Below are 24,026 nucleotides of genomic sequence, written 5' to 3' on the forward strand. Positions count from 1 at the left end.
TGGCTGTGTGAAGCCAAAGCGGAGGTTGGGTGAATGTTTTATATTTCATTCACTCATTCCTTTATTTATCTTTCCCAACTTGTAAGGGGGATTACAGCTCGAAGCTGCTTTCCTGTAAAAGAAATTCTAGAATGTGATGTTCATTCACTGCAAACAGCATTTGAAACCCGAATCTTGTTCCTTTGACCACTGACCTTTGATTTTTTCCTGTCCTGATAAGAAGCAGATTTCATTGCAGCGTGTCTCATTTTTCTGTCTGATATCTGATGTAAACAAAGAAAATGTGTAAGTAAAATTGACATTTTGATACATTTTGTATTTTAATTTCTTTTCCTTATTACTAAATTCCTTTGCATAATTGGAGCCATGCAGGCATTGCACATGCATTCTTTCCCAATTATAGGTCTTTTTTTTCTTGCTCACATTATATGTTGGCCTATATATAAACAAAATAGGGATATAGAGGATTCTGTAATCATTTCCACATTTTTAAAAATATTATGTTTTTCCTGCCCATGCGTTTCGTGTTTCTTTCTCTGTGGGCTGTCTGCTGGCACTTATCTGAAAAAAAGAAAGGCTTCGTTTTTATTTTCAAAGTTTTGGCTGATTCTGGTTTACGCCGTGTGTATTATATGAAACATACGTAGTCATTGTCTGCAACAACGGTAAGTTTCATTTTCTGTAGATTGAGCTTGACAATGAACAGATGAGTTGAACTTTGTGCACTGCAGTTTGAGTTCCAGTGAACTCTGTTTCTACCTGTTGTACGTCTCACTGAAGAGCACATTCACATTTTCACCTTTGTCTTAAACTAATATTTATGAAATTAGTATTTGCACAGATGTTCAGGGCTTCTGCAGATCCTTAAAAATGACATTTGTCTAAAATGACGTTTTACTATTAAAGGCTTTATTATGTGTTACATTTCTCGTTTTATTTTTACAAAGAGATATTGTGTTTCCCACATCGTACCACGGCACTGTTGAATTGTCGTTTCTGATTGGGCAGAAGGTGTTGATTATTTCTATAATGGCAGCTCTGAAAGTAGTGCCGGCTCTAATTCACAGGTCACAAGTTTATATTATTACGGCCATCTCATCTTAATATGCCATTGTTTTTATAGTAACAGTTAATTCACAGGGAATGTAAATTATGGTGGAAGCGCCACATAATTTACAAAATGTAGATTTTTGAAAAATGTGCTGTTATTTAACATAGAAACGCACGTACGGTTTCTCAGGTGTTCACCCTTTGCAACAGTCAGTAAGTTTTCCAGTTAGAGGAAAGTCTTCAGGATGGATGTTCTGGATGTGCTTTGTGGTTATTCTGCAAAATGCCAAACTGTTTTTTTTGCCTTCAAGAAACACAGGCGAGTAAGGGAACGACTGTTTATAGTAATAATGTAAGTGCTAACAGGAACTAAAAGAATGTTTCACAGACTTGTAACAACATTAAATAGAATTATAAACTGGCATTCTTTAAGTTATAATTAAAATGTAACTGTTGTAAAATGCTGTGTAGTAGTATGTGCTGTTGTAATAAAATAATCAACTTTGGGTTGGCACTTCACTTTGGGGAGCATCACATTACCCCATCGTTGATTAATTGCCCAAAACAACCTACCCTTATTTAGACTTAAGGAGCTATGATGCAGACATGATCTTCATTTCATCATTAGGTACAGGATTGAAGCAAATGGCTCAATTACACCACATAAATGTTTATCAGAAAATAATTTATAGCATTCATTTCACTTATATATACAGTATCTCACAAAAGTGAGTACACCCCTCACATTTTTGTAAATATTTGATTATATCTTTTCATGTGACAACACTGAAGAAATGACACTTTGCTACAATGTAAAGTAGTGAGTGTACAGCTTGTGTAACAGTGTAAATTTGCTGTCCCCTCAAAATAACTCAACACACAGCCATTAATGTCTAAACCGCTGGCAAGAAAAGTGAATACACCCCTAAGTGAAAATGTCCAAATGGGGCCCAAAATGTCAATATTTTGTGTGGCCACCATTATTTTTCAGCACTGCCTTAACCCTCTTGGGCATGGAGTTCACCAGACCTTCACAGGTTTATATATATATATTCTTTTTCTTTTTTTTTCAGTTTTAAAACCAAATTTTGGTCACAAATGTACATTTGTGACTGGTAGGATTAAGAGTGTTAATTACTCCAACATGCGTTCTTCCAACAAGATGGACGTCTCTTAACATCATGGTAATGACTTCCTGTGCTCTGATAGAGCTTGCTAACAAGAGCAACTGAGACATGCAGAGAAGCTCACTATGGTTATCGTCATGCAGAGTGGGAGAGTCAAAGGGTTCCGGGTCTTTGTATTTGAACTCATGTTTTATGTGAAAATGCTCATCTGGGAGATGTGACTACTCAGCACTGAACTTGTGAAAAAACAGCTGCGGGGAAGGAACAGTTACTGGACATATTCTCTCCCGCTGTGTTATCGCCAAGTCAGGAAACTTGAGCAAACACCTCCCAGTGGAGAGGGCAGAGCTAAAGAGGAAGTGGGAGAGAGAGAAACTGAACTGAGAAAGAAAGTGAGAGAGAAGGAGAAAATTAAGAAACACAGAAGGAAAGAAAGAGTGAATGTTGAGGGTCAGAATTTGACTGGAATGACAGGAAAGGTCCTGGGGCTACGTTCCAATGAAGTCTGAGACATTAAGCAGAGACATACGTGCATGGCTAATGATCATCTTCTTACACATGCTGTAGCTCAATGTTTACTAAGGAAATCATTCCTTTTCTGCTTGTCTTAGGCTCAGGGTGTTTTACAATCAGGCATGAAGAATTCAGGCAGAACTAAACTGGATTTATGATGCATGCAGTCTCCAGAGTTAGGCAAGCTGACTGACGGCCATGCTGGAGTGACATTATGTAGCCTGCCTGAGTTTGTTTCATGTTAATAATCTGTGGCCTATACTGTTTCTGTTTCAGGTTCTCTGAAAGATGGCGTTACTTTCTATTTGATGTATTCCAGATCTCTGCATTTGTTCCAAGAACAGCACTAAACGTCTCTGAAACATGATGGACACCGATATGCAGGAGATTAAAGTACAAACATAGGAAGACACGTGCCTACACACACACACACCCACACACACACACACACACACACATGTTTGTTTGTCTTACTATGCTTGTGAGGACATAATTATTAATGCAGCTAAATAAGGCTAAACCTACACCTAAATCAAACCTTATCCTTAACCTCACTATCCAAAAGAGAAAATTTGGGCTCATTTAGGTTTTTCCCTGCAGTTTTTTTTTATATTAAAAAGCAGTTTTCCTCATGGGAGCAGCCAATTGTCCCCACAAGGTTATAACAGTCTTTCACACACATGCAACTGGACAGAAAAAGAGAACAGCCAGTTCTCCCTCTCTGTCTGTATATGGGAATATTGGTGAAACGGTTATTCTTTAGCCACACAATGTATATGGCAACAGAAAGCATTTGAAGTTCCCACTGTTTGGCTTTGGGTTTATCTGGTATAGCAAAGATCATGCAAGTCCTGCCACAGAATAATGGCTAGAAAAATAATTCCAGTCTCCACCGGTTTAGGATGTTTCACCACTTATTTTAATGAAGGATGAATGGCATAATATTTCTATTAGCTTTTGACTTGGATTACTTGAAGTTTTAGTTTGATTAATAGCTGTTTTGATTTCAAGAACTGCTTGGACATAAGTGACAGGTATTTGTGATGTAATTTAGTGAGCTGTGTCAGAAGTTCCTGAAGTTCTGCCAAAATAACCTTTCAGTATGTTCATTTTGATCTCGTTTATATATTTATGTATTTCTTTTTGTATTTCAGTTCTTCTTTCCTCCGTTAATCCCTATCTTCCTTCCATTCTTCCCCGTGTATTTGTTTGTTTGTTTGTTTTTATCTATCTATCTATCTATCTATCTATCTATTTTAACTTTCTTCCATCTTCCCCTCCTCCCTTTCTTCCTTCCTTCCACATTTATTTATTCATGCATTATACATTTATTTCCTCCTTCCCTTCTTTTGTCTCCATGTATTAGTTTGTTTGTTTGTTCATTTATTTATTTCCTTCCTTCCCTCATTTATTTATTTATGCATTACATATTTATTTGATTCCTCCCTCCTTTCTTACTTAAACCCTTATTTCATTCAGAACTGATCTGTTAGTCTAATCTCAACAGCACTTACAGAACAATCTAAATTCTTTTGCAGCCATACATGTGTATGTATGTACTATGCATTCCTAGTCATCTGACTAAAAGTATCGTTGATGAGGTCCAGAGAACGCATTCGATTTTTCGAGCTGACTGTCACATAAACTAAGATGTCCTGCACACTTCATCAGCATTTCTATAAACTCTTTTTGTAACACTGCCAAACTTTTGAGCCTGACTTGCAGTGCAATGAGTGCTGGACTTGTAACCTGGACGAATGCCACTTTTACTCAGAGTACATTTTATAGCTTCTATACAACCATGCTGTGGGTAGCCACAAAATTCCCCCTGGATGATTAACAGCATGATGTTACTTCTATATTTAAGAGAAAAAAAAAAACACTTTACCCACACTGTTTACAGACTAAATAATTGCCTTCCTCCATATATCCTAATAGTATGCTATTATACTATACCACAGAACATGAATGACTCTAGAGAACATGATGCCTGAGAATTATGTCCAGCCTATCCCATTGTGGACAGGACTCCTACCTTGTGGATAGTATCGCATCATTAAGTAACGTTCAATTTTTCACAAATCCATTTTTTTCTTTCATCTGTTGGCAAGAATAAAACTGTACTTCTGGTCCTGATTTGTCCATATGCCTATAACAGATGCTACACATATACTACAGATATCCAAAAGCACCCTTAAGAGTTCTTTGAGTCCTAAAATGGTTCTACTTGGAACCTTGACTGATAGGGTAACATTCACACTTTAAAGCAAATCTGAATCAGAAGCAGATCTTTTTTAAGATTCTTACCCAATATGGTCATTGGGTGTTGTGGTGATGGCAGTAATTTACTAGAGGGAAAAGGGTCAAGTTTTTCATGTGATGAATCTCAACATCAGGGTGAATTTGTAGTTCCTGAAAGGGAAGTGCTGAGAAAGTTAAAGAGATAAGGAGATGACTTCACTTGTATCATGTATCAGTGCAGTCAATTTCTCTGTATATCCTACTCACCAATGGAAGACATGGAAACACTGAAGCATTGCTGAATTATTATTATTATTTATTATTATTATTATTATTTTTTACATTTCCAAAAGAAAAAAAAACTATGTGACACAAGCATAATGTTTTGCTAAACAATGACATTATTTCAAGAATTCTCACTGGTCACTAACAACATAAGAAAATATTTAGTGAGGGAAAGCATTTGTTCAGGCTTTCGGATGGGTGTGATAAAGAGAAAGCAGATATCAAGGCTAAAGTTCCTGGGTGGAGAAACCAAATCAGTGGATGGAAATGAAAATAATAATAATAAAAAAAATGTGACAGTTTTCTTAATTTTATGTTCTGAATTCTTGAACCTCAGCATGAACTTGGCATCATTGTAAATTTGAATCCTTGTGGACCGCCCAAAAACTATCAGAGTTCATGCAGTGCAAATCTGTATTGTACTGCCTCCATTCTGTATATCAAGGCACTGCAAGGAGATCTGAAAACACTCAGTAGTGTCTAACATGGAATTTTATGAATTCCGGCTGTCTTAAACTTTGATCTGATATTCACCTGCTGCCATGAAATGATGGATAAACCACATTAACCTTAAAAAAGAAGCAGCATTTAAATCCCAGAACAACATGTTCAGGTTCATCAGGAATTTTAAAGCAAAACACATGGCTAGTAATGTGCCGATGTAAATTTTTCATCCAAATATCAGGTGGCTCATTAATTAATTTATTTTATGAAAAGACCAGGCTTAATCTAAAACTGAAAAACTAGTTGCTATTACTTCCAAACATTTGCTAATGAATGGTGACTGGATGTTTGGTGGGTTATTTAGTTATTATTATTTTTGTGTGTGTAACATACTTACTGTTCATTTGACTTGACTTACTGTATTTGTGATGCCTGTAGATGTTGATATTACTCTCAAGGCATTCGTGCTGTCTCAGGAAATGCTTGTGTTACTTTGACAGGCCATTGTTGATCTTGTTGAATTTGAATGGCTCTTGTGCATTTACAGGTAATCATGAGTGGTTATCTAATGCAGTGGTTTTCAAACTGGGGGTCGTGGCCGTCAGATGATGCTGGGGGGGGGGGGGGGGGGGGGCACTATGATGTACATAAAAATGAGAAATATTAATAAATTAAATCAATTATACACAGACACACATCAAACAGAGACATCTGTTGATATACTAGTGCAGGGGTTCCCAAACTTTTCCAGAGCAAGGCCCCCCAAATGGCATTAACATTTGACTGAGGCCCCCCTTTTGCAAGTTGTCTTTAAAACACATTAAAAATACAGATTCCTGAATATATCCCCCTTTTTTACGTTGATGTTTTGTCTGTTTAGCAATTAGAAAGTTAGGTATAGCAAATGTAATTTTAATATGTATTGTTACAAATAACATGTTACAGTAATGCATATATATAACAAATCATGTATTTATTTTTCACACTAAATTGTTGAGGCCCCCCCGGCGGCCCCTGGCGGCCCCCACTTTGAAAACCACTGTACTAGTGTACTGTTAGCCACACGCTGATAAAACCTAAGACTATTTAAAATGTATAGGTTTTTACATAGAGGACGTATAAATGTAATACAGAAGAGCCTAGTGTGAAAAAACTAAACTGTGAAAATTTGGCGACTCTAGGGGGCCACAAAGGGATGCACCCTACGCAAAGTGGGCCTCACTCTGTAAAAGTTTGAGAACCACTGATCTAATGAAGTGTTTGACCAGATTGTTATCACTTACAGTGGTACAACCTGTAATCTGCCAAACATTGTTTGTGCACCAGCTCTGTTCATATTCCACAGCTAATAGGTCTGGGTGCCTCTGTCTGCCTCCTCTAACTTTATAAGGACACTGAGTTTGTAGGCACTCATGCTAGTAGGCCATCTGGTTCTGCCTTAAGTTGGTGATTTCACATGCTCCTCAGGGAGTACACTTAACATGTTTCCAAAACAATTGCAATAATAGATACTAATAGGATCATCTGGAGGATCAACTCAACTGCAAGACTATTCCAGTGCAAGACCACCCACTCATTGCTCCATTAAGCCACTAAATAACATTACTGATACAGCATAATACATAACCTATTATATTTGTTATAAAATTGTTTTGACGCCTACTATATATAAGTTTTGTCTCACAAAACACTCTTTGAATGAAAATTAAATGTTTATCATGACCATTTAGAGGATAATGCCATTTCAAACTACATTATGTGTGGATTAGGGAGTACTCTGAGATAAATAATAAAAAGAAAGAAATCACTTGGCTCAAAATTGGATTGATATAATCTTCAGGTCACTCACTTGAGGTCGGCTATGCCGTCACTTTAGGAAGAGGAGACTTGGAGAGGATTAGAAATGTAACCTAATGCTGGCTGGAGCCCCGTTAGGGCCTCTGCAGCACCAATGGCTGATATAGCTTTCTGTTCCTGTAGTTCATATTTAGATTCATAATGACAGTAAAACTACACCAAGACAGTTTCTCTTGGATTTTAATTCATGTGAAATGTTGGTGGCCTGCAGTTTTATGCTTCATGGTTGAGGATAAGGCACTACGAAAATGATCATCCGAATTTGCTTTATCAAATAGAATTGGTAAGTAAACACTATTTGTATATCTATGTTAAAGTGTGTGCTAGTGAATAAATTGATAATAACACTTAACCGATCTATGGTAATTGAATTGCAGTGAGCAACCCAAGACAGTAAATTTTGGTTAGCAACCTACAGACTTTGAAAATAATGATTGGTGCATAGATGTATACCCAGATCTAGTAAGAAACAGCACATATTTTAATATACCTTTGTAAGGGAATTATCAGGTTTAATGTGCCAGAATTGTGGAACTGTATCTTTGGTATTGGTAAGTGGGATAAGATATTTGGTATTGATGAGAAGGATTAGAATAAACTCAGCAGACATAATTAGATAATCCTGCTGTAGTTTTATGCAGTCTTGCAATTAGTTCTATGAGCAGTGGTTCAGATACTACAACCCCAATTCCAAAAAAGTTGGGACGCTGTGTAAAATGTGAGTAAAACCAGAATGCAATGATTTGAAAATCTCATAAACCATATGTTATTCACAATAGAATATAGAAAACATATCAAATGTTTAAACTGAGGAAATGTACTATTGTCATTAGCAGTTAAGGCTCTGGGTTACTGATCGGAAGGTCGGGGGTTCAAGCCCCAGCACTGCCAAGCTGCCACTGTTGGGCCCATGAGAAAGGCCCTTAACTCTCACTGCTCCAGGGGCACTGTATCTTGGCTGACCCTGCACTCTGACCCCAACTTCCTAACATGCTGAGATATGCAAAGAAAAGAATTTCACTGTGCATATGTATATGTGACCAATAAAGACTCATTATCATTATCAAATAAAGATGGGATGGATTCTGGATGGAAGCTCTATGTTGCTCTAAAACCTGCAAATACCTTTCAGCATTAATGGTGCCTTTCCAGATGTGCAAGCTGCCCATCCATAGGCACTAATGCACCCCCATACCATCAGAGTTGCATGCTTTTGAACTGAGCGCTGATAAAAAGCCGGATGGTCCCTCTCCTCTTTAGTCCTCTTTAGTTTAGAGGACGCGGCGTCCATGGTTTCCAAAAAGAATTTCTAATTTTGATGTATCTGACCACAGACAATGAGTTCTGGAGGGCCTGAAGATCACGGGCATGCAATATTAATTTTCACCCTTGTCCCTTGCCCTCAGAGATTTCTCCAGATTCTCTGAATCTTTTGATGATATTATGTACTGTAGATGATGAGATATTCATAGTCTTCACAATTTTACATTGAGGAACATTATTCTGAAATTGTTCCACAAATTGTAGATGCAGTTTTTTGCAGATTGGTGAACCTCTGCCCATCTTTACTTCTGAGAGACTCTGCCAATCTTAGATACTCTTTTTATACCCAATCATGTTACTGACCTGTTGCAAAGTAACCTCCAGCTGTTCCTGTTTAGTAACACTTACTTTTCCAGCCTTTTGTGGACCCCGTCCCAACGTATTTGAGATGTGTTCCGGCCATCAAATTCAAAATTACCTTATTTTTTTCTTGGGTAAATGGTACTTTTCATCAGTTTAAACATTTGAGATGTTTTCTATGTTCTATTGTGAATAACATATGGGTTTATGAGATTTGCAAATCATTGCATGGATTGGGGTTCATTTTGATCATTTTGGAATTGGGGTTGTATTTTGAACAAGTAAACAAATGCTGAATGTCTTTTTTTGAAAAGACAGATGGGTCTCATTGTATGCCACCTAAACCCTGAAATAGCTTCCTCCTTCAATGTCATTTGCCAATGAATGATTGTAATGTCTCAGAGCAGTATGTAGTTATAGAACATAGTGTACACTTAAAAGGATTGTACTGATCCGATTCTTATCCTTAATACCTCTATTACTTACCACAACATGGATCTGGATAGGGTTTTACAGTACATTTCTAGCTAACAGTTATAACCTCTGGAAACTCAACCATTTATGTAGAGCTGCTCTATACCACAGCATACAATCTATTTAATTTTCTCTTGACACAGAACTATGGGTAGACTCCAAAGATGACACCTCTGATGTGACACATAGTGGGCTCCAGAGCACACCAACCTTCCTGAGCGGTAGCCCTGAGATGCGACGGCAGTTTTGTGCCTTCTATAATTTACCAACAGAATGGGCCAGCCGAGGACTCCAGACCAGTGATCAATGTTCATCTTACCCCCATCAGTACGGCCATCTCTCCTCCTGTTCCACTTGGCACTTCTGGGCCTCTGTAATCCTGTTGTGCCTCCTTTATCCTGTGTCCACCACTGCTGCTATCTTCCGAGTAGGGGTGGTCGGGCCATGGTCCTGTGACCTACTCTTTGCCAAAGCTTATCCCAGTGCAGCAGCACGATTAGCTGTAAGTCGTATCAACCAGGACCCATCCCTCTATCCTGGGGTCACTTTTGATTATGTCATCCTGGAGGAGGACTGTGAGACATCGCGGGCTCTCTCCCACTTCCTTGGCTACTATGTGCAGGCATCTGCCTTTGTTGGGCCGGTCAACCCAGGTTACTGTGACACAGCATCCCTGCTGGGGAAAAGCTGGAACAAAACTGTGTTCTCCTGGTCATGTATTGGTCATGAGCTAGATGCCAGAGGCAGCCACCCCACCTTTGTCCACACTATGCCCCTGCCCACACTTGTGTTGATGCATCTCATGCGGCACTTCCGCTGGGCTCGTGTGGGTATCGTTTCCTCAGATAATGACATCTGGGTAGAGGCTGCAAGCAGGGTAGCCAATGCTTTGCGCGGCCATGGTATGCCTGTTGGCATAGTGGCATCTATTGGGAAGGATGTGGCCAGCATGCGCAAGACTCTAGCTAAAGTCAAGAGAATAGAAAACCTACGCTGTGAGTTAAAAGTTCCACTGGTACAAATTTACAGTAATAATGCATGTCATTGTCTTCTCTTGCCAGGTCTCTATAATTAATTTTACCTTTCTTTCTTTCCCACTCTAGTGGTGGTCCTTTGTATGCACTCAATCTTAATAGGGGGTAAAGATCAGCAGATGCTCCTTGAGATGGCCCATGATATGCGAATGACAGATGGCTCCATGGTATTTGTGCCCTATGACACTCTCCTGTACAGCTTGCCCTACCAGAACCTTTCTCAATACATCCTTCCCAACAATAGCAAGCTGCAGCACGCTTATGATGCTGTGCTTACCATCACTGTGGAGTCTCCAGAACGGCAGTCATTTTATCAAGCTTACACTGAGGCACAGACAGGCGGAGAGATTCCCAAGAACATTAAACCCCACCAGGTGAGTGGACAATGAGAGTGGATTGAACAAATCATTCAAGTTGGGGGCATTTGCATAGTATTTGTGTTTATATTGAGGAATTGGCTTAGCATCTGGTAGCTTTCCTCATGTCTGTCATCTGCATGTCAAGTAAATAAAAAAATGTAAAGGCATTTTTACATATAAGTTGTATACACTGAAACACAAAATACTGCTGGTGAGCAGTGATAACTAAAGGGTGTGTTGGAAAGGTCTTGATTAGTTCAAGTGGATGTTGGGGGGGCAGCAGTGTGTTTAGTAGTCTGACTCCTTCAGAAGTCTGATAGTGGCACGGATGCTCTAGTACCTTCTGCCAGACAGGAGGAGGATGAAGAATTGGGTGGGAGGGGTTATCCACTATGCTGGTGGCCTTGTGGATGCAGTGCTTATGGTAAGAGGTGTTGCCAATGGGAAGAGAGACCCCAATTATCTACTCAAATGTTCTCACAATGAGTGCAGTGCCAGTACCACACAGTTAAAGCTGGACACTATATTGTTCCCATGTAGAAAGTGATATGGATTATGTGGACACTATTGGTGGTATTGAGAGTCCAGGTGAGGGTATCCATGTTGTGCATGCCAAGGAAGTGGAGGAGCTTTTAAGTCTCTCCATTGCTGTGCCCTTGATGTGCAGTGGAGAGTGATCACCAGGGTCCTGAAGTCAACAATTATCTCTTTTGTCAACATCAACACATAGATTTTTGTTCCTCACTAGTCTGGAAACCACTCCCCCTCCTCCTTGTATGCTGACTGGTCACTGTTGCTGTTGAGTCTCACTACTGTAGTACCATCAGCAATCTTGATGATGCAGTTTGAGCCAAAAGCAAGATTATGTAGCATCCTCTGTCAGATGGTTTGGGTGATAGGTAAACTGAAATGGGGGATAGACTGCTCTTTATGTGTTTCATGAACAGCTTAATGAAGCACTACATGATGATTATTGTGAGTGCAACAGGCTGGTAGAAAAGACAGGAAAGATTTCTTTGGCACATTTATGATGGTAGTCAGGGACAACTGAATGGCCTAACCAGAAGTAATACATATTGTGCCCATGTTAGAAAATTTTGACAACTTTCCTTCATGTTTTTCCCTGGTGTAGATTATATTTACAGTAAAACTTCAGAGTTAAGTGCCTTGCTCAAGATTCCAACAATATCTTTCTGCCAGTTTTAACCACTGAGCCACTACTGCCCTAGTTGTGTAGAACCATTGGGTAGGCAAAACATCTTCAAGATTATGCTACAATTCTAGTGCTTTCGGCTTATTATTGAGACAATTAAATTGCATGAATGACTGATATACGTTTTATACATATAAAACATCTTTAATCCTACAGGTGTCCCCTCTGTTTGGTACCATCTATTCCTCCATCATGTTCATAGCCCATGCCATGGAGAGTTTGAGAGCATCAGGACAGTGGATGTCTGGTGATAATCTTGCCAAGCATGCACGTAACCTGACATTCAAGGGTTTCAGTCACCCCATCCGCACAAGCCATTCAGGCTTGAGTCTACTGGATTATGTAGTGCTGGATACAGATGGCTTATCATGGGAACTGAGGCCTTGCTACCGCATAGAGATGGAGACAGACATGGTACACTTCCTTGGTCAGTCTATTCACTTCCCCGGATCGGGGCCACCTAAGACTGACTCCAGCTGCTGGTTCACACAAGGAATCATCTGTGGTGGAGGTGGGAGGGCACACACACACACACACACACACACACACACACACACAGGCATTCATATCCTTTACCAGATCCACTGATGTTTAGATCTATGGCTATGTCTTGGTCCAAAAATTCTTTCCATCTTTCAACAGGTGTGGATCCTTTCCATCTGATTATTTTCTTCGGCTGGGTCTTTCTACTAATCTTCTCTTTTGTTACATCTCTTTATTTTATAAGGTAAAATCATGCTGTCATATAGTTCTCTTGTTTGATCTATAATGTAGTTTAAAGTAATATAAGAAATAGAAATGTGAGTTGATTAACACATAATGTAGATTATTGCTGAATCAGCATTGACATTTTTCTTATTATCATGTCTCCTAGGCGACGACTCAATCAGATTCAATTAGTCCGGGGCCCAAACAAAATCCTACTGACCTTGGCTGATGTCACCTTCATCAACCCATCACTGAGTAACAAGGTAATTTTTCCAGGCTTTTATTCAAACACAAACAATAATGATACATACTAATGACTGACACACCTTCCCAAAACCAGAAGATGAGTTTGGAGGAAAGCAAGACCAGTGATACAAGAAAAAGCATCTCAGAACGCAGCCACAACTCTCCATTCTCTAGTCAATCTCCAGCCACCTATGAGAATTCAAATGTCGCCATCTATGAGGTATAACATATTCAGTGAATACTTCAGAAATCTTAACAGAAGACTGAAGCACTTAAAGACAGTTCATTTTTTTAATCCCACCTCTTGTTTTGCAGGGAGATTGGGCTTGGTTAAAAAGACTTCCCCATGGAAACTTTCGAAGTATCAACCCAAGTACCACTGACGTGTTTGAACTGGTGAGTCACAGCTAGGCTTTTCCATTTCTAAATGCTTAAAGTTCAAACCTTACACTTTTTTAAACAATTGTTATCAAGCATTAGTCATCACCAAGTGCACTTTTTCAAAAACCTCTCTATGTACCCACATAAACAACCATAAATTCAAACCTTAACAATAAATTAACTTGATCACATCTTTCCAGCTCTCCTGATGGGTTAAGTAACTAGTAAATTACTGTGTGTGGGAGGAAAGTGTCTCCATCTTTGAATGGATTGTAAGTCAGTCTGTGACTGCATGAGGACAGTGAATTCTTTTTTTTAATACAAACAACTGCACATTTGCTTACCTGTTTTACTCAAGCCTTCTAAAGAGGTCATCTCAAAATGGAACTAGGTACTTTGTATTGTATGGGTTTTTTGAGGATTTGTCATGTAATATTCCTGCACACGCTGTGTTTTTGGTATTTCTCTGACTTAGAACATTCACTTTGGGCCTTTTGGTTTTGATTTAGTTTAATATAGTATTTGTTATTTAGCTAACTGCTATCAATTTGACATCCAAACATCTATCATTTGGTTCTGAACATCTTTTAATCAAAGTACATAAACATTTGCTAATTGGGCAGTAAAGAAACCTACCCTACGTGGCCAAAAATATGTTGATTACGGATCATCACATCCCTTTGTACTTCTCAAATACACTATTTCAAAACAATGGGCATTGATATGGAGGTGGCCCCATCTTTGCTGCTATAACAGCCTCCACTCTTCTGAGCAGGATTTCACTATATTTTGGATCGTGTCTGTGGGGATTTGTGCCCATTCAGGCATAAGAGTATTTGTGAGATTGGGCACTGATGTCAAACAAGAAGGCCTGGCATGCAGTCAGAAGGCCCAAAGGTGTTCAGTGGGGTTGAGGTCAGGGCACTGTGCAGGCCAGTAGAGTTCCTCCACACCTGCCTTGGTAAACCATGTCGTTATGGATCATGCTTTTTGCACAAGGGCACTGTCATGCTGGAACAGGTTTAGGCCCCTTAGTTCCACTACAGGAAAATGCATGTTAATGCATACAAAGATATTCTGCACAATTGTATACTTCTGACTTTGTGGCAACAGTTTGGGGAAGAACTATATACAGTATGAATGTGATGGTCAGGTGTCCACAAAATTTGGCCATATAGTGTAGTTTTGCTGGTTGTGGAAAATGAATGCATTTTGTCTCAAGAGTATAAGAACATATTTATTGTTTGGTCCACATAAAGCTCTGTTGTTTGAATAGGCTGAAAATATAACTTTGGTAAAGATTAATGCTTGTTAGCTATTGTAAACCATTTAAACTCTCCTTTAACATGCCTTCTCTCATTTCTATCCTCTTTGCATGTAAAGTGATTCATACAGCATTTACATCTTCATCTGCAGATGAAAGACATGAGGCATGAGAACGTTAACCCTTTCTTGGGCTTCTTTCATGACTGTGGGGTCTTTGCTATAGTGACGGAGTACTGTTCCCGTGGCAGCCTGGAAGATCTGCTGCATAATGACGATGTCAAACTGGACTGGATGTTTAAGTCTTCCCTCCTGATGGACCTCATTAAGGTAGTGCTCTCTATCAGATGTGAAAGGACTGATGTTTGGGAGAAAGACGAAAAGCTCCACCAAAGAAGAATTTGGTCGATTCGATATGAAATATTTTGTCTTGACAGAGGTGTATTTGCATTAAACTTATAAATGAAGCAGGTTATAAATGACTTTTTTGTGTGCGAATATTCTTGGCATGCAGGGAATGAAATACCTCCACCACAGGAATGTATGTCATGGAAGGTTGAAGTCCAGAAACTGTGTGGTTGATGGACGCTTTGTGCTCAAAGTGACTGACTATGGCTACAATGAAGTGTTGGAGTCCCAGAGGTTTCCGTATGTAGAGCCACAACCTGACGGTGAGTCCATGTGTACATCGTGAGCTCTTTTATCTATTCATCTTAAGGGATGCAGATACTGGTTTTCTGTACCGTCCATATGATTCCTGGTGGGTTGTTTTTTGTTTGCCCACCTCTTGAGAATTGTTGAGGTTTAGGTCTCTTGCCTAGACTTGTTCATGCTTCTCTATGTCCCACTCTGCTGTACTTACATTTTTTATATTTGCATGTGCTGATATCTGGACACTCCACAGAGCTGCTGTGGACAGCCCCTGAGATCTTGAGAAGTTCCTTTCCAGGGCTGAAAGGTAGTCTGGCAGGGGATATTTACAGCTTCTCCATTATCATGCAGGAAGTGGTGGTGCGAGGGCCGCCATTTTGCATGTTAGAGCAATCTGCTCAGGGTAGGTTACATCTAATGTCAAGCTTATATTAGAATATATTGTAATACCTGATTAGTTCAATAAAACTAGTGGCCTTTGTTGCCTCTCACTTGAGTATTCAAGCCTCCATATTTGAATACTTTTTGATCATAACAGAAATTGTTCAGAAGGTGAAGAAGCCTCCACCATTGTGCAGACCCACTGTATCTCCAGACCATGCTCCTCTTGAATGCATCCAGCTTATGAAGCAGTGCTGGAATGAGCAGCCTGAGAGAAGACCAACATTTGATGAGATCTTTGATCAGGTAGCCCACCTTTTCATTTTTCCACTTTTCTTGGGGAGGAAAAAGCTCTATATAGGAAATTTTCTATAAAAGAATGTTTCTTTTTACCTGAAAAGCTTTAGGTCCCACCCACATGTATATGGAAAAAAAACTTCCTGTCAACAAGAACTGGGTTTTTAAAAATATTACCATCCACAAAAAAATGCAAAAAATAATTTAACATGCCAGCTGAGTGGTAATAGCATGTCATAAATTGTTATGTCAAACACTTCGAGAATAATGTTAAGAGCATGTGTAGAGAAGGCAAAATGTCTGGGAAAAAATAAACACCAGCAAAGGTTCTAAAACAAATCCCAAGGATTCAAATGTATGGACTGATGAAGCACTGGAAGTATTGCATAAGGGTGCACTTCATAAAACACATTGTCAAATAATTTCTAGCATAGAATGGTAACAGGCATGAGCAGGTCTTTCTCATCCACACAAAAACAGTTTAAAACTTTTTCTACCTTTGAGGATGCTTTAGAAAGACTTTTATAACATTGCATTTTATAATATTTCTGTATACGTATGGATGGGGCCTTAATTTCATATGATTTTAAATCAAAGTATTTGATATTTTGTGAGATTATAAGAGTATAAAATAATTTAGACTACATGTTACAATATTATATATGGAAAACTACACACCAGTATAATCCACATTTTAGATATAACATATTCATTTATTTATTTGCAAGAACTACCTTTAGAAAGCAGTTCTTTTCTGTGTGAGCCTCAGCACTATCTCTCCCTTTCCTCAGTTCAAGAACATAAATAAAGGGAAGAAGACTAACATCATAGACTCCATGCTGAGGATGCTGGAACAATACTCCTCTAACCTGGAAGAATTGATCAGGGAAAGGACAGAGGAGCTGGAACTTGAGAAACAGAAGACTGAGAAACTGCTCACACAGATGCTTCCACCGTGAGTATAAGAAATTATACACATAAAGATGGAATATAGTAGACTGTTAATGTCTGTTGTTTTCATGCTGTTCCTCTGCTCCAGATCAGTGGCTGAGGCTCTGAAGTTGGGAAGCACAGTGAAACCGGAGTACTTTGACAGTGTCACTGTCTACTTCAGTGACATTGTTGGCTTCACTACCATTTCAGCCAACAGCGAGCCAATCGAGGTGGTGGACCTTCTTAACGACCTCTACACACTCTTTGATGCAATCATCAGCAACCATGATGTATATAAGGTATCATTCTGACTGCTATTTGGCAGGGACTGAGACAGATCTTTCATTTACTGTATTTGTATGAGCATAAGCCAGGTCATGTAGAGTCACTCCATATCCTGATCTAGGGGCTCAAACACTAGAAATGTGGTGTCAATCAGTGGGATCAATGTCTGCAGATTAGAGGGATTGTTAGAGGTATTTCCTATGTCTGTCGCATGTAATGTAGTATTGTAGATTCCTGCAAGATTGTCATCAGTGTGTCTTCTTTCAGTGCTTGGGCAAAACTATACATCATTTTTCTTTTAAAGCTGATATTCCTTGAGGGGGGGCACAGTGGCTTAGTGGGTAGCATGTTTTCCTCACACTTCCTGGGTTGGGGGTTCAATTCCCGCCTCTGCCCTGTGTGCGTGGGGTTCACATGTTCTCCCTGTACTTTGGGGGTTTCCTCTGGGTACTCTGGTTTCCTCCCCCAGTTCAAAGACATGTATTGTAGGCTGCTTGCCATTTCCAAATTGTCCGTGGGGGGGGTGCGTGATTGTGCCTTGTGATGGGTTGGGACCCTGTCCAGCATGTCCCACGCCTTGTGACCTGAGTTCCCTGGGATAGGCTCCAGGCTACTGTGACCCTGTGTAGGATAAGCGGAAGAGAAAATGGATGGATGGATATTCTTTGATTGTTTATTTATTCTGCTTGCTGATATAGCCCCCCACCTTGTGCCTGATGTGTATTAATATCAATGAGGTCTCACACAATAACTATGTGGTTTAATGTGAATGGAGATCATTGTGTTCATTTTTATCAGTGCTGTTAATTTAGCCCATATGTTCCATGACCAATTATTTTATTATGTAAACTGAAACTGAAGCAGGATAGAATTAAAACCTATAATATAAAACTTACTTTAGTATGCCACTCTCTCTCCCCCGTCAAGGTTGAGACAATAGGTGATGCCTACATGGTGGCATCAGGTTTGCCTGTGCCCAATGGGAACCGCCACTCAGCTGAGATTGCCAACATGGCTCTGGATATCCTCAGTGGTGTAGGGACATTTAAAATGAGACACATGCCTGATGTACCGGTCCGAATCCGAATAGGACTTCACACAGGTCAGACAACCTTTTTTGTATAGAATGTTTGTTTAACCTGCACTTTGATGTGATCTTTCAGTAGTAATTCTGATCACTGAGATAATACATAGTTGTTGGTTTACACATGCATGTCCTTGTGTAGGTCCTTGTGTAGCTGGAGTTGTGGGATTGATTATGCCCAGGTACTGTCTGTTTGGAGACACAGTCAACACGGCTTCTAGAATGGAGTCCACAGGGATGCGTGAGTTAAAAGACATCAAACTCATATGTATTTGAATCATTTTCAGGTTCTTTCTTTAGGTTTTGACCATGTATGTACTGTAACTGATTTGTGCTCTCGGTTCATATCGACAGCATATCGGATTCATGTCCATTCCAGCACAGTTAAAATATTGATGGCACTGAAAGCAGGATATAAAGTCCAGTTGAGAGGCAGGCTTGAACTCAAGGTAAGACCCAAGGCCACTTTGCACAGAGATTCAGCAATAGAAACAATTACTCAAATCTAATGAGTGATTTTCTTGTTTGAGAAAACTATGTGGAAAAAGAATAATATTATATACTAGTCTTTTGGACTATGAAACTATGCAAATAGTGGTGACACTGTGGTGCAGCAGGGAGAGTTGCCACCTCACAGCTCCATGGTCCCCAGTTTGTTCCTGAGCTCGGGATACTGTCTGTGCAGCATTTCTGTGCAATGTTCTCCCTGTATCTGCATTGGTTTCCTCCAGTTTCTCAGGTTTCCTCCCACTTCACAAAAAAACATGCAGCAGGCCAATTCCCTATCCAAAATTGCCCCTAGGTGTGAATGACTTTGTGAACGTGTGTGTGTGTGTGTGTGTGTGTGTGTGTGTATGTGTGTGTGTGTGTGTGTGTGAGTGCATGCATGGCACCTTGTGGACACCCATTCAGGGTCTTCCCCTGCCTCATGCCTAGTGTTCCCAAGATAAAGGATAAAGTGGTTACTAAAGATGAATAAATGAACCATGCAAATAATTCATTTTCTACACACAATTATTCTCATTAAACAAACAATAAATAGAAGCTCGTACTGATGAGAGGTCAGAGGAGAATGACCAGGCTGGTTTGAACTGACAGGACGTCTACAGTAATTCAAATAACCACTCTTTACAATCTTGGTGAGCAGAAAAGCTTCTCAGAATGCACAAGCACACTGAATCTAAAGGCAGATGGGCTACAACAGCAGAAGTCAAAATCGGGGGTCTGTTTCTATTATTCATGAACAGTATTCTGAGGCTACAGTGGACACAGGTTTATCAAATGGTTTAACTGGGCAGTTGAAGATAAATATAGAGAAAGTAATTTTATGTAATTAATTAATTAAATTCATTTATTTATTTGGCATTGGTTCTCAAATCAGTTTTTTTTTTTTTTTTAATTTTCTACCTTCTGAAAAGAGACACATCTTTATTTTATGTGGCTGAGTCAAGACTGGCATCCTGGCATTCCTGTGCCCTGTTTCTTGCTGCTTTTGCTTACCTAACCCTTTTGCTTTTGCTGCTGTTATTCACTACTTCCACACTGAAACTCCCATCTGCACTCTTCCACAGGGCAAAGGCACGGAAGAGACTTACTGGCTTATTGGGAGAGACGGTTTCACCAAACCACTCCCTGTCCCACCTGAACTAAAGTCGGGGTAAGACTGGGCCATCCCATGGTCTGTGACCTGGCAGTGTGTCTGTGTGTGTCTTTCTTGTTCATCCTTTCCAATATATTTTGCAGGCTAATGGCACATGGCTTGCAGATGGAGGAAATAGCTGCATACAAGAGGCGGAAAGCGGAGAAAGAGCTTGCAAAGAAGAATAACTGAGGTAATGTTATGCATGGAGAATGTATAACATTACTGAATGTGGTGTCTTGGATGGGAGACATGGGACACAATTAGCACATCTGTGCCATTATATTTGAACTACATTCTCCAACTATGAATTAACTCAGTTCTTCTACTTTCAAGTTATGTTTCTCAAGCTATAATCTGCCAGTTACCAGCCATCATTATGTGTGTATGTATGTGTGTCTGTACTGAATACCTTACAAAGCTGTTTGGTTCCTAAGCTGGCGCTGAAACTCCTTCAAGGATATTAATGAAGATCTTCCCCACCTCAGTACAAAGACTGTAACCAAAGTGAAATAAATCGTTATAAAACGCTGATGCAATGTGATAATCTGGGAGATTTTAACCCCTCTGTTTTTGGCCTTGGAAGATGCATGACTTGTGCAGTCAAATATAGCATTTCTACATGATCTCTCCTTTCAGATGGCATTGCACTCTTCTGGTATGGATAGCTGTGAATGTGGCCGGCTTTTGAAAACCGGATGCCTGGCTATGTTTGGCATGCAGATGTGTCTATTTGTGTTGTCTGTTATGTTCTATATGTCCTCCTAGGGTTCATGCAGGTGTTTAATAAAGTATTTATGTGATTAGGCTGATGTACACTCTGTATTGTGTGGTGTTTTTCAGGCAAGAGAATAAGGACTTTAAGTTGATGCTTCAGAAGGCGGTGAAGAAGATCTCTGCTGTGCGTCAGGTGGCTCAGGTTACTCTGGCTGATGAAGGCAACATCATGATACACCATCACTGACAACCTTTCACCTGTCCTCTTTTGTCCTGTGCACTTGACACAAGAACTTCATGCAATTAATAAATGAAACCAGGAATTCCTTTTTTTTCTATTTTAGCCTTCTTCTATTTCTCTCTTGGTCTGGTCAAAGTGGTTTGAGCTCTGGATATTTACTACTGCCTGTAGTTGGGTTGGTGTGTCTCTAATATCAGGACTTCTGCTTTATTATTAATGGCTCCTGTTCAAGTTTGAGAGGGTATGTCATCATGTGCATTTCAGAGACTTTCACTATGGCTTCTCATTTTGGGACTGAACGAACTTTATATGACACATATAACACACACCTATCAGGAAGTCAGCTGCTGAGTGGAATATTCCAGCACTGTCTCTACATCTTGAACCCCCTCCTGAGAGATTATAGGCCTATTCTGAATATAAAACAGCTTTGTGTCACAAGCCAGAGCCACATAAGGAACTAAAATTACCCACTAGGAATCCATTGCTCAGCAAGAGGAGGATTGGATCAGCAGCTGAGAGATAGACAGAGATATCAACAGAGAGACAGAGAAGTGGGGGTAAGAGATTGGATGAGGGGATAAAAGACCTGTGTGCTCTCCATTTGCATACAAATTTCAAACTCTAGTTCCTATCATTTATAGGAAAGATCTATCCTTCACGCCTGAGGAGAAAACTTCCAAACTGGGTCCTCTTTGTCCTGGCCAGGAAATAAGGAGCAGAAACTTGGTGCATAAAAAGAAACTATATTTGCACGATCCATGGAATAATTAGAGCTGAATGAAACTACATATAGTGTCCATATTTACTAGACTGATCTACTGACGTGGTGTTAGAATAGATCTTAGAACTATTACTGAAATTTTGTTCAGACAGACATATCTTAATAAGGGGTATGTTTAGCATGGACTCCCATGGATGTCATTAAAGCATAAACCTTTAAGCATTGTATTGACTTTAATTGTACAGTGTCAGTTATGTAAACATGTCAAATGTACAGTATCTTTTCTTTTTTTTTTTTCTTTTTTTTTTTTTTTAGCTCTGTGTATATATGTGTATATATACACAGTTGCAATCAAAATTATTTAACCCCCATTGCAAATCAGGTTTATTGTCAAAATGTACATACTTTCAGCTGTTTGCAATGAACAAATCAAATAAAAGCATTTGAAATAGTTAAACGCAACGAATGCTTCAAGTGGTTTCCCCAAATTCAACTATAAATGCAACTTAAAATGACTTCTCCAGTCTCAAAATTATTCAACCCCTTCATGGCAAGCATCTTTAGTACTTAGTAGAGCAACCATTTGCTGTTATGAACTGCTGCAAATGAGATGCATAGCCAGACACCAGATTCTGGCAGCGTTCCTGAGGAATCTTAGCCCAATCCTCATGAACAATGGCCTCCAGTTCAGTAATATTCTTGGGTTTGCGTGCTGCAACCGCCTTCTTAAAACCCCCCAGAGATTTTCTATGGGATTCAAGTCAGGTGACTGTGATGACTCTGTAGAATCTTCCAGGACTTCTTCTGCAAACAAGCCTTGGTGGAATTTGAGGTATGATTGGGATCATTGTTCTGTTGGCAGGTCCATTGATGCCCAAGCTTCAGCTTCCTCACAGACAGCATGAAGTTTTCTCCTAGGATTTCCTGATACTTCAATGAATCCATCTTGCCTTCCACACGCTGCAGGTTTCCAGTGCCAAAGGATGCAAAGCAGCCCCAGAGCATCACCGAGCCACCACCATGCTTGACTGTGGACAGAGTGTTCTTTCTTCATTCTTCTTCCTCCAGACATACTACTGATCCAATGTGCCGAAAAGTTCCAGTTTTGTTTCAACGCTCCCAAAACTTCTGTGGCGCCTTTTTTGCTAATTATTTTGAGTTGCCTTTTCTTGTGCTTTTGGGTCAGTAGTGGTGTACGTCTTGGAGTTCTGGCATGGAAAACTTCTGTGTTTGGTACTCGCTTTACTATCCTCACTGAAACCTCAGTGCCTGTTGCCACCAAGTCTTGCTGCAGATCTTTTGCAGTCACTCAAGGGTTTTTCACAACCTGCCTTCTCAGAAATCTGGTTGCAGCTGTTGATAGTTTCCTTTTTCTGCACCATCCAGGTATTTCATAAATTTTCTGCCCCTAGCCAGTTTAGGTATTTCATGTGTTCCAGCTCAAGCACATCTGGTGCAACTAATGAAGCCCTTGATTATTTGCATCAAGTGTGCTTGAGACAACACCTATTTTGCATATTTATGCTATTGTGGGGGATTCTATTCAGGTGGTTGAATAATTTTATAACTGCAGAAATCTTTATAAATGGTAGAATTTGGGGAAACCACTTGAAGCCTTCGTTGTGTTGAACTATTTCAACTGCATTTTTTTGATTTGTTCATTGAAAACAGCTGAAAGTCTGTAAATTTTGACAATAAACCTGATTTGCAATGTGGGTTGAATCATTTTCATTGCAACTGTGTGTGTGTATACATATATATATATATATATATATATATATATATATATATATATATATATATATATATATATATATAAAATCACAAGTATGATCATTGAAGACAAGACACAATCTCCGTATTACCATGACATCAGTGGATGATTCCAAATGGGTTTAGAATGAAATTCAGATGTAATATTGAGTTCGTATATTAAGGGCACTAACCACCTCCTCTAGAAGATCTGCAATCCTGCAGTGTTTAATTCAAGCCATAATCTGCTACACCTGATCCAACTAAGCAGATGATCAGGTGCATGAGATATGGGTTAAGATGTGGATTGGAACTGATCTCTGTTGGAGTTGGTACACATGTATTTAGGCCATGTTTTAAGCAAGGCGTTCTCAACTGTTCAGTCTTTCCTAGTGCTGATCACATCATCCAACATCCACTGAAAGGCTTGGTCAGTCAGTTGGATCAGGTGCATCTGAAACAGGTCCTCCTAACTTTAGTCAAGAACTCTTGTTTTAGCCACAA

At 39.6% G+C, this 24,026-nt stretch overlaps 1 protein-coding gene across 1 annotated transcript; it reads left to right on the forward strand.

Annotated features, from left to right (window-relative positions):
• Positions 1 to 9,487: 9,487 nt before the first annotated feature.
• Positions 9,488 to 22,592, forward strand: gc2 (guanylyl cyclase 2). The gene is made up of 19 exons (XM_053629314.1): positions 9,488 to 10,609; positions 10,718 to 11,022; positions 12,377 to 12,731; positions 12,863 to 12,947; positions 13,095 to 13,191; positions 13,272 to 13,394; positions 13,490 to 13,570; positions 14,972 to 15,148; positions 15,333 to 15,489; positions 15,723 to 15,872; positions 16,008 to 16,156; positions 16,939 to 17,102; positions 17,187 to 17,379; positions 18,293 to 18,467; positions 18,592 to 18,690; positions 18,804 to 18,898; positions 20,021 to 20,106; positions 20,193 to 20,240; positions 20,932 to 22,592. Exons 1-19 carry the CDS (start codon positions 9,847 to 9,849, stop codon positions 21,050 to 21,052), a joined length of 3,423 nt encoding a protein of 1,140 aa, XP_053485289.1. The 5' UTR covers positions 9,488 to 9,846; the 3' UTR covers positions 21,053 to 22,592.
• The last annotated feature ends 1,434 nt before the right edge of the window (positions 22,593 to 24,026 follow it).

Source organism: Ictalurus furcatus, chromosome 7 (assembly GCF_023375685.1).
Source record: "Ictalurus furcatus strain D&B chromosome 7, Billie_1.0, whole genome shotgun sequence".
NCBI classification, from domain to species: Eukaryota; Metazoa; Chordata; class Actinopteri; order Siluriformes; family Ictaluridae; genus Ictalurus; species Ictalurus furcatus.

Excerpts from the sequence above, each read along its gene's own strand:
- gc2 (XM_053629314.1), top strand. The coding sequence starts at position 9,847 with ATGCGACGGCAGTTTTGTGCCTTCTATAATTTACCAACAGAATGGGCC. Across the intron at positions 15,149-15,332 it reads TCCTGATGGACCTCATTAAG|GGAATGAAATACCTCCACCA; the intron begins GTAGTGCTCTCT and ends CTTGGCATGCAG. Across the intron at positions 16,157-16,938 it reads TTGATGAGATCTTTGATCAG|TTCAAGAACATAAATAAAGG; the intron begins GTAGCCCACCTT and ends CCCTTTCCTCAG.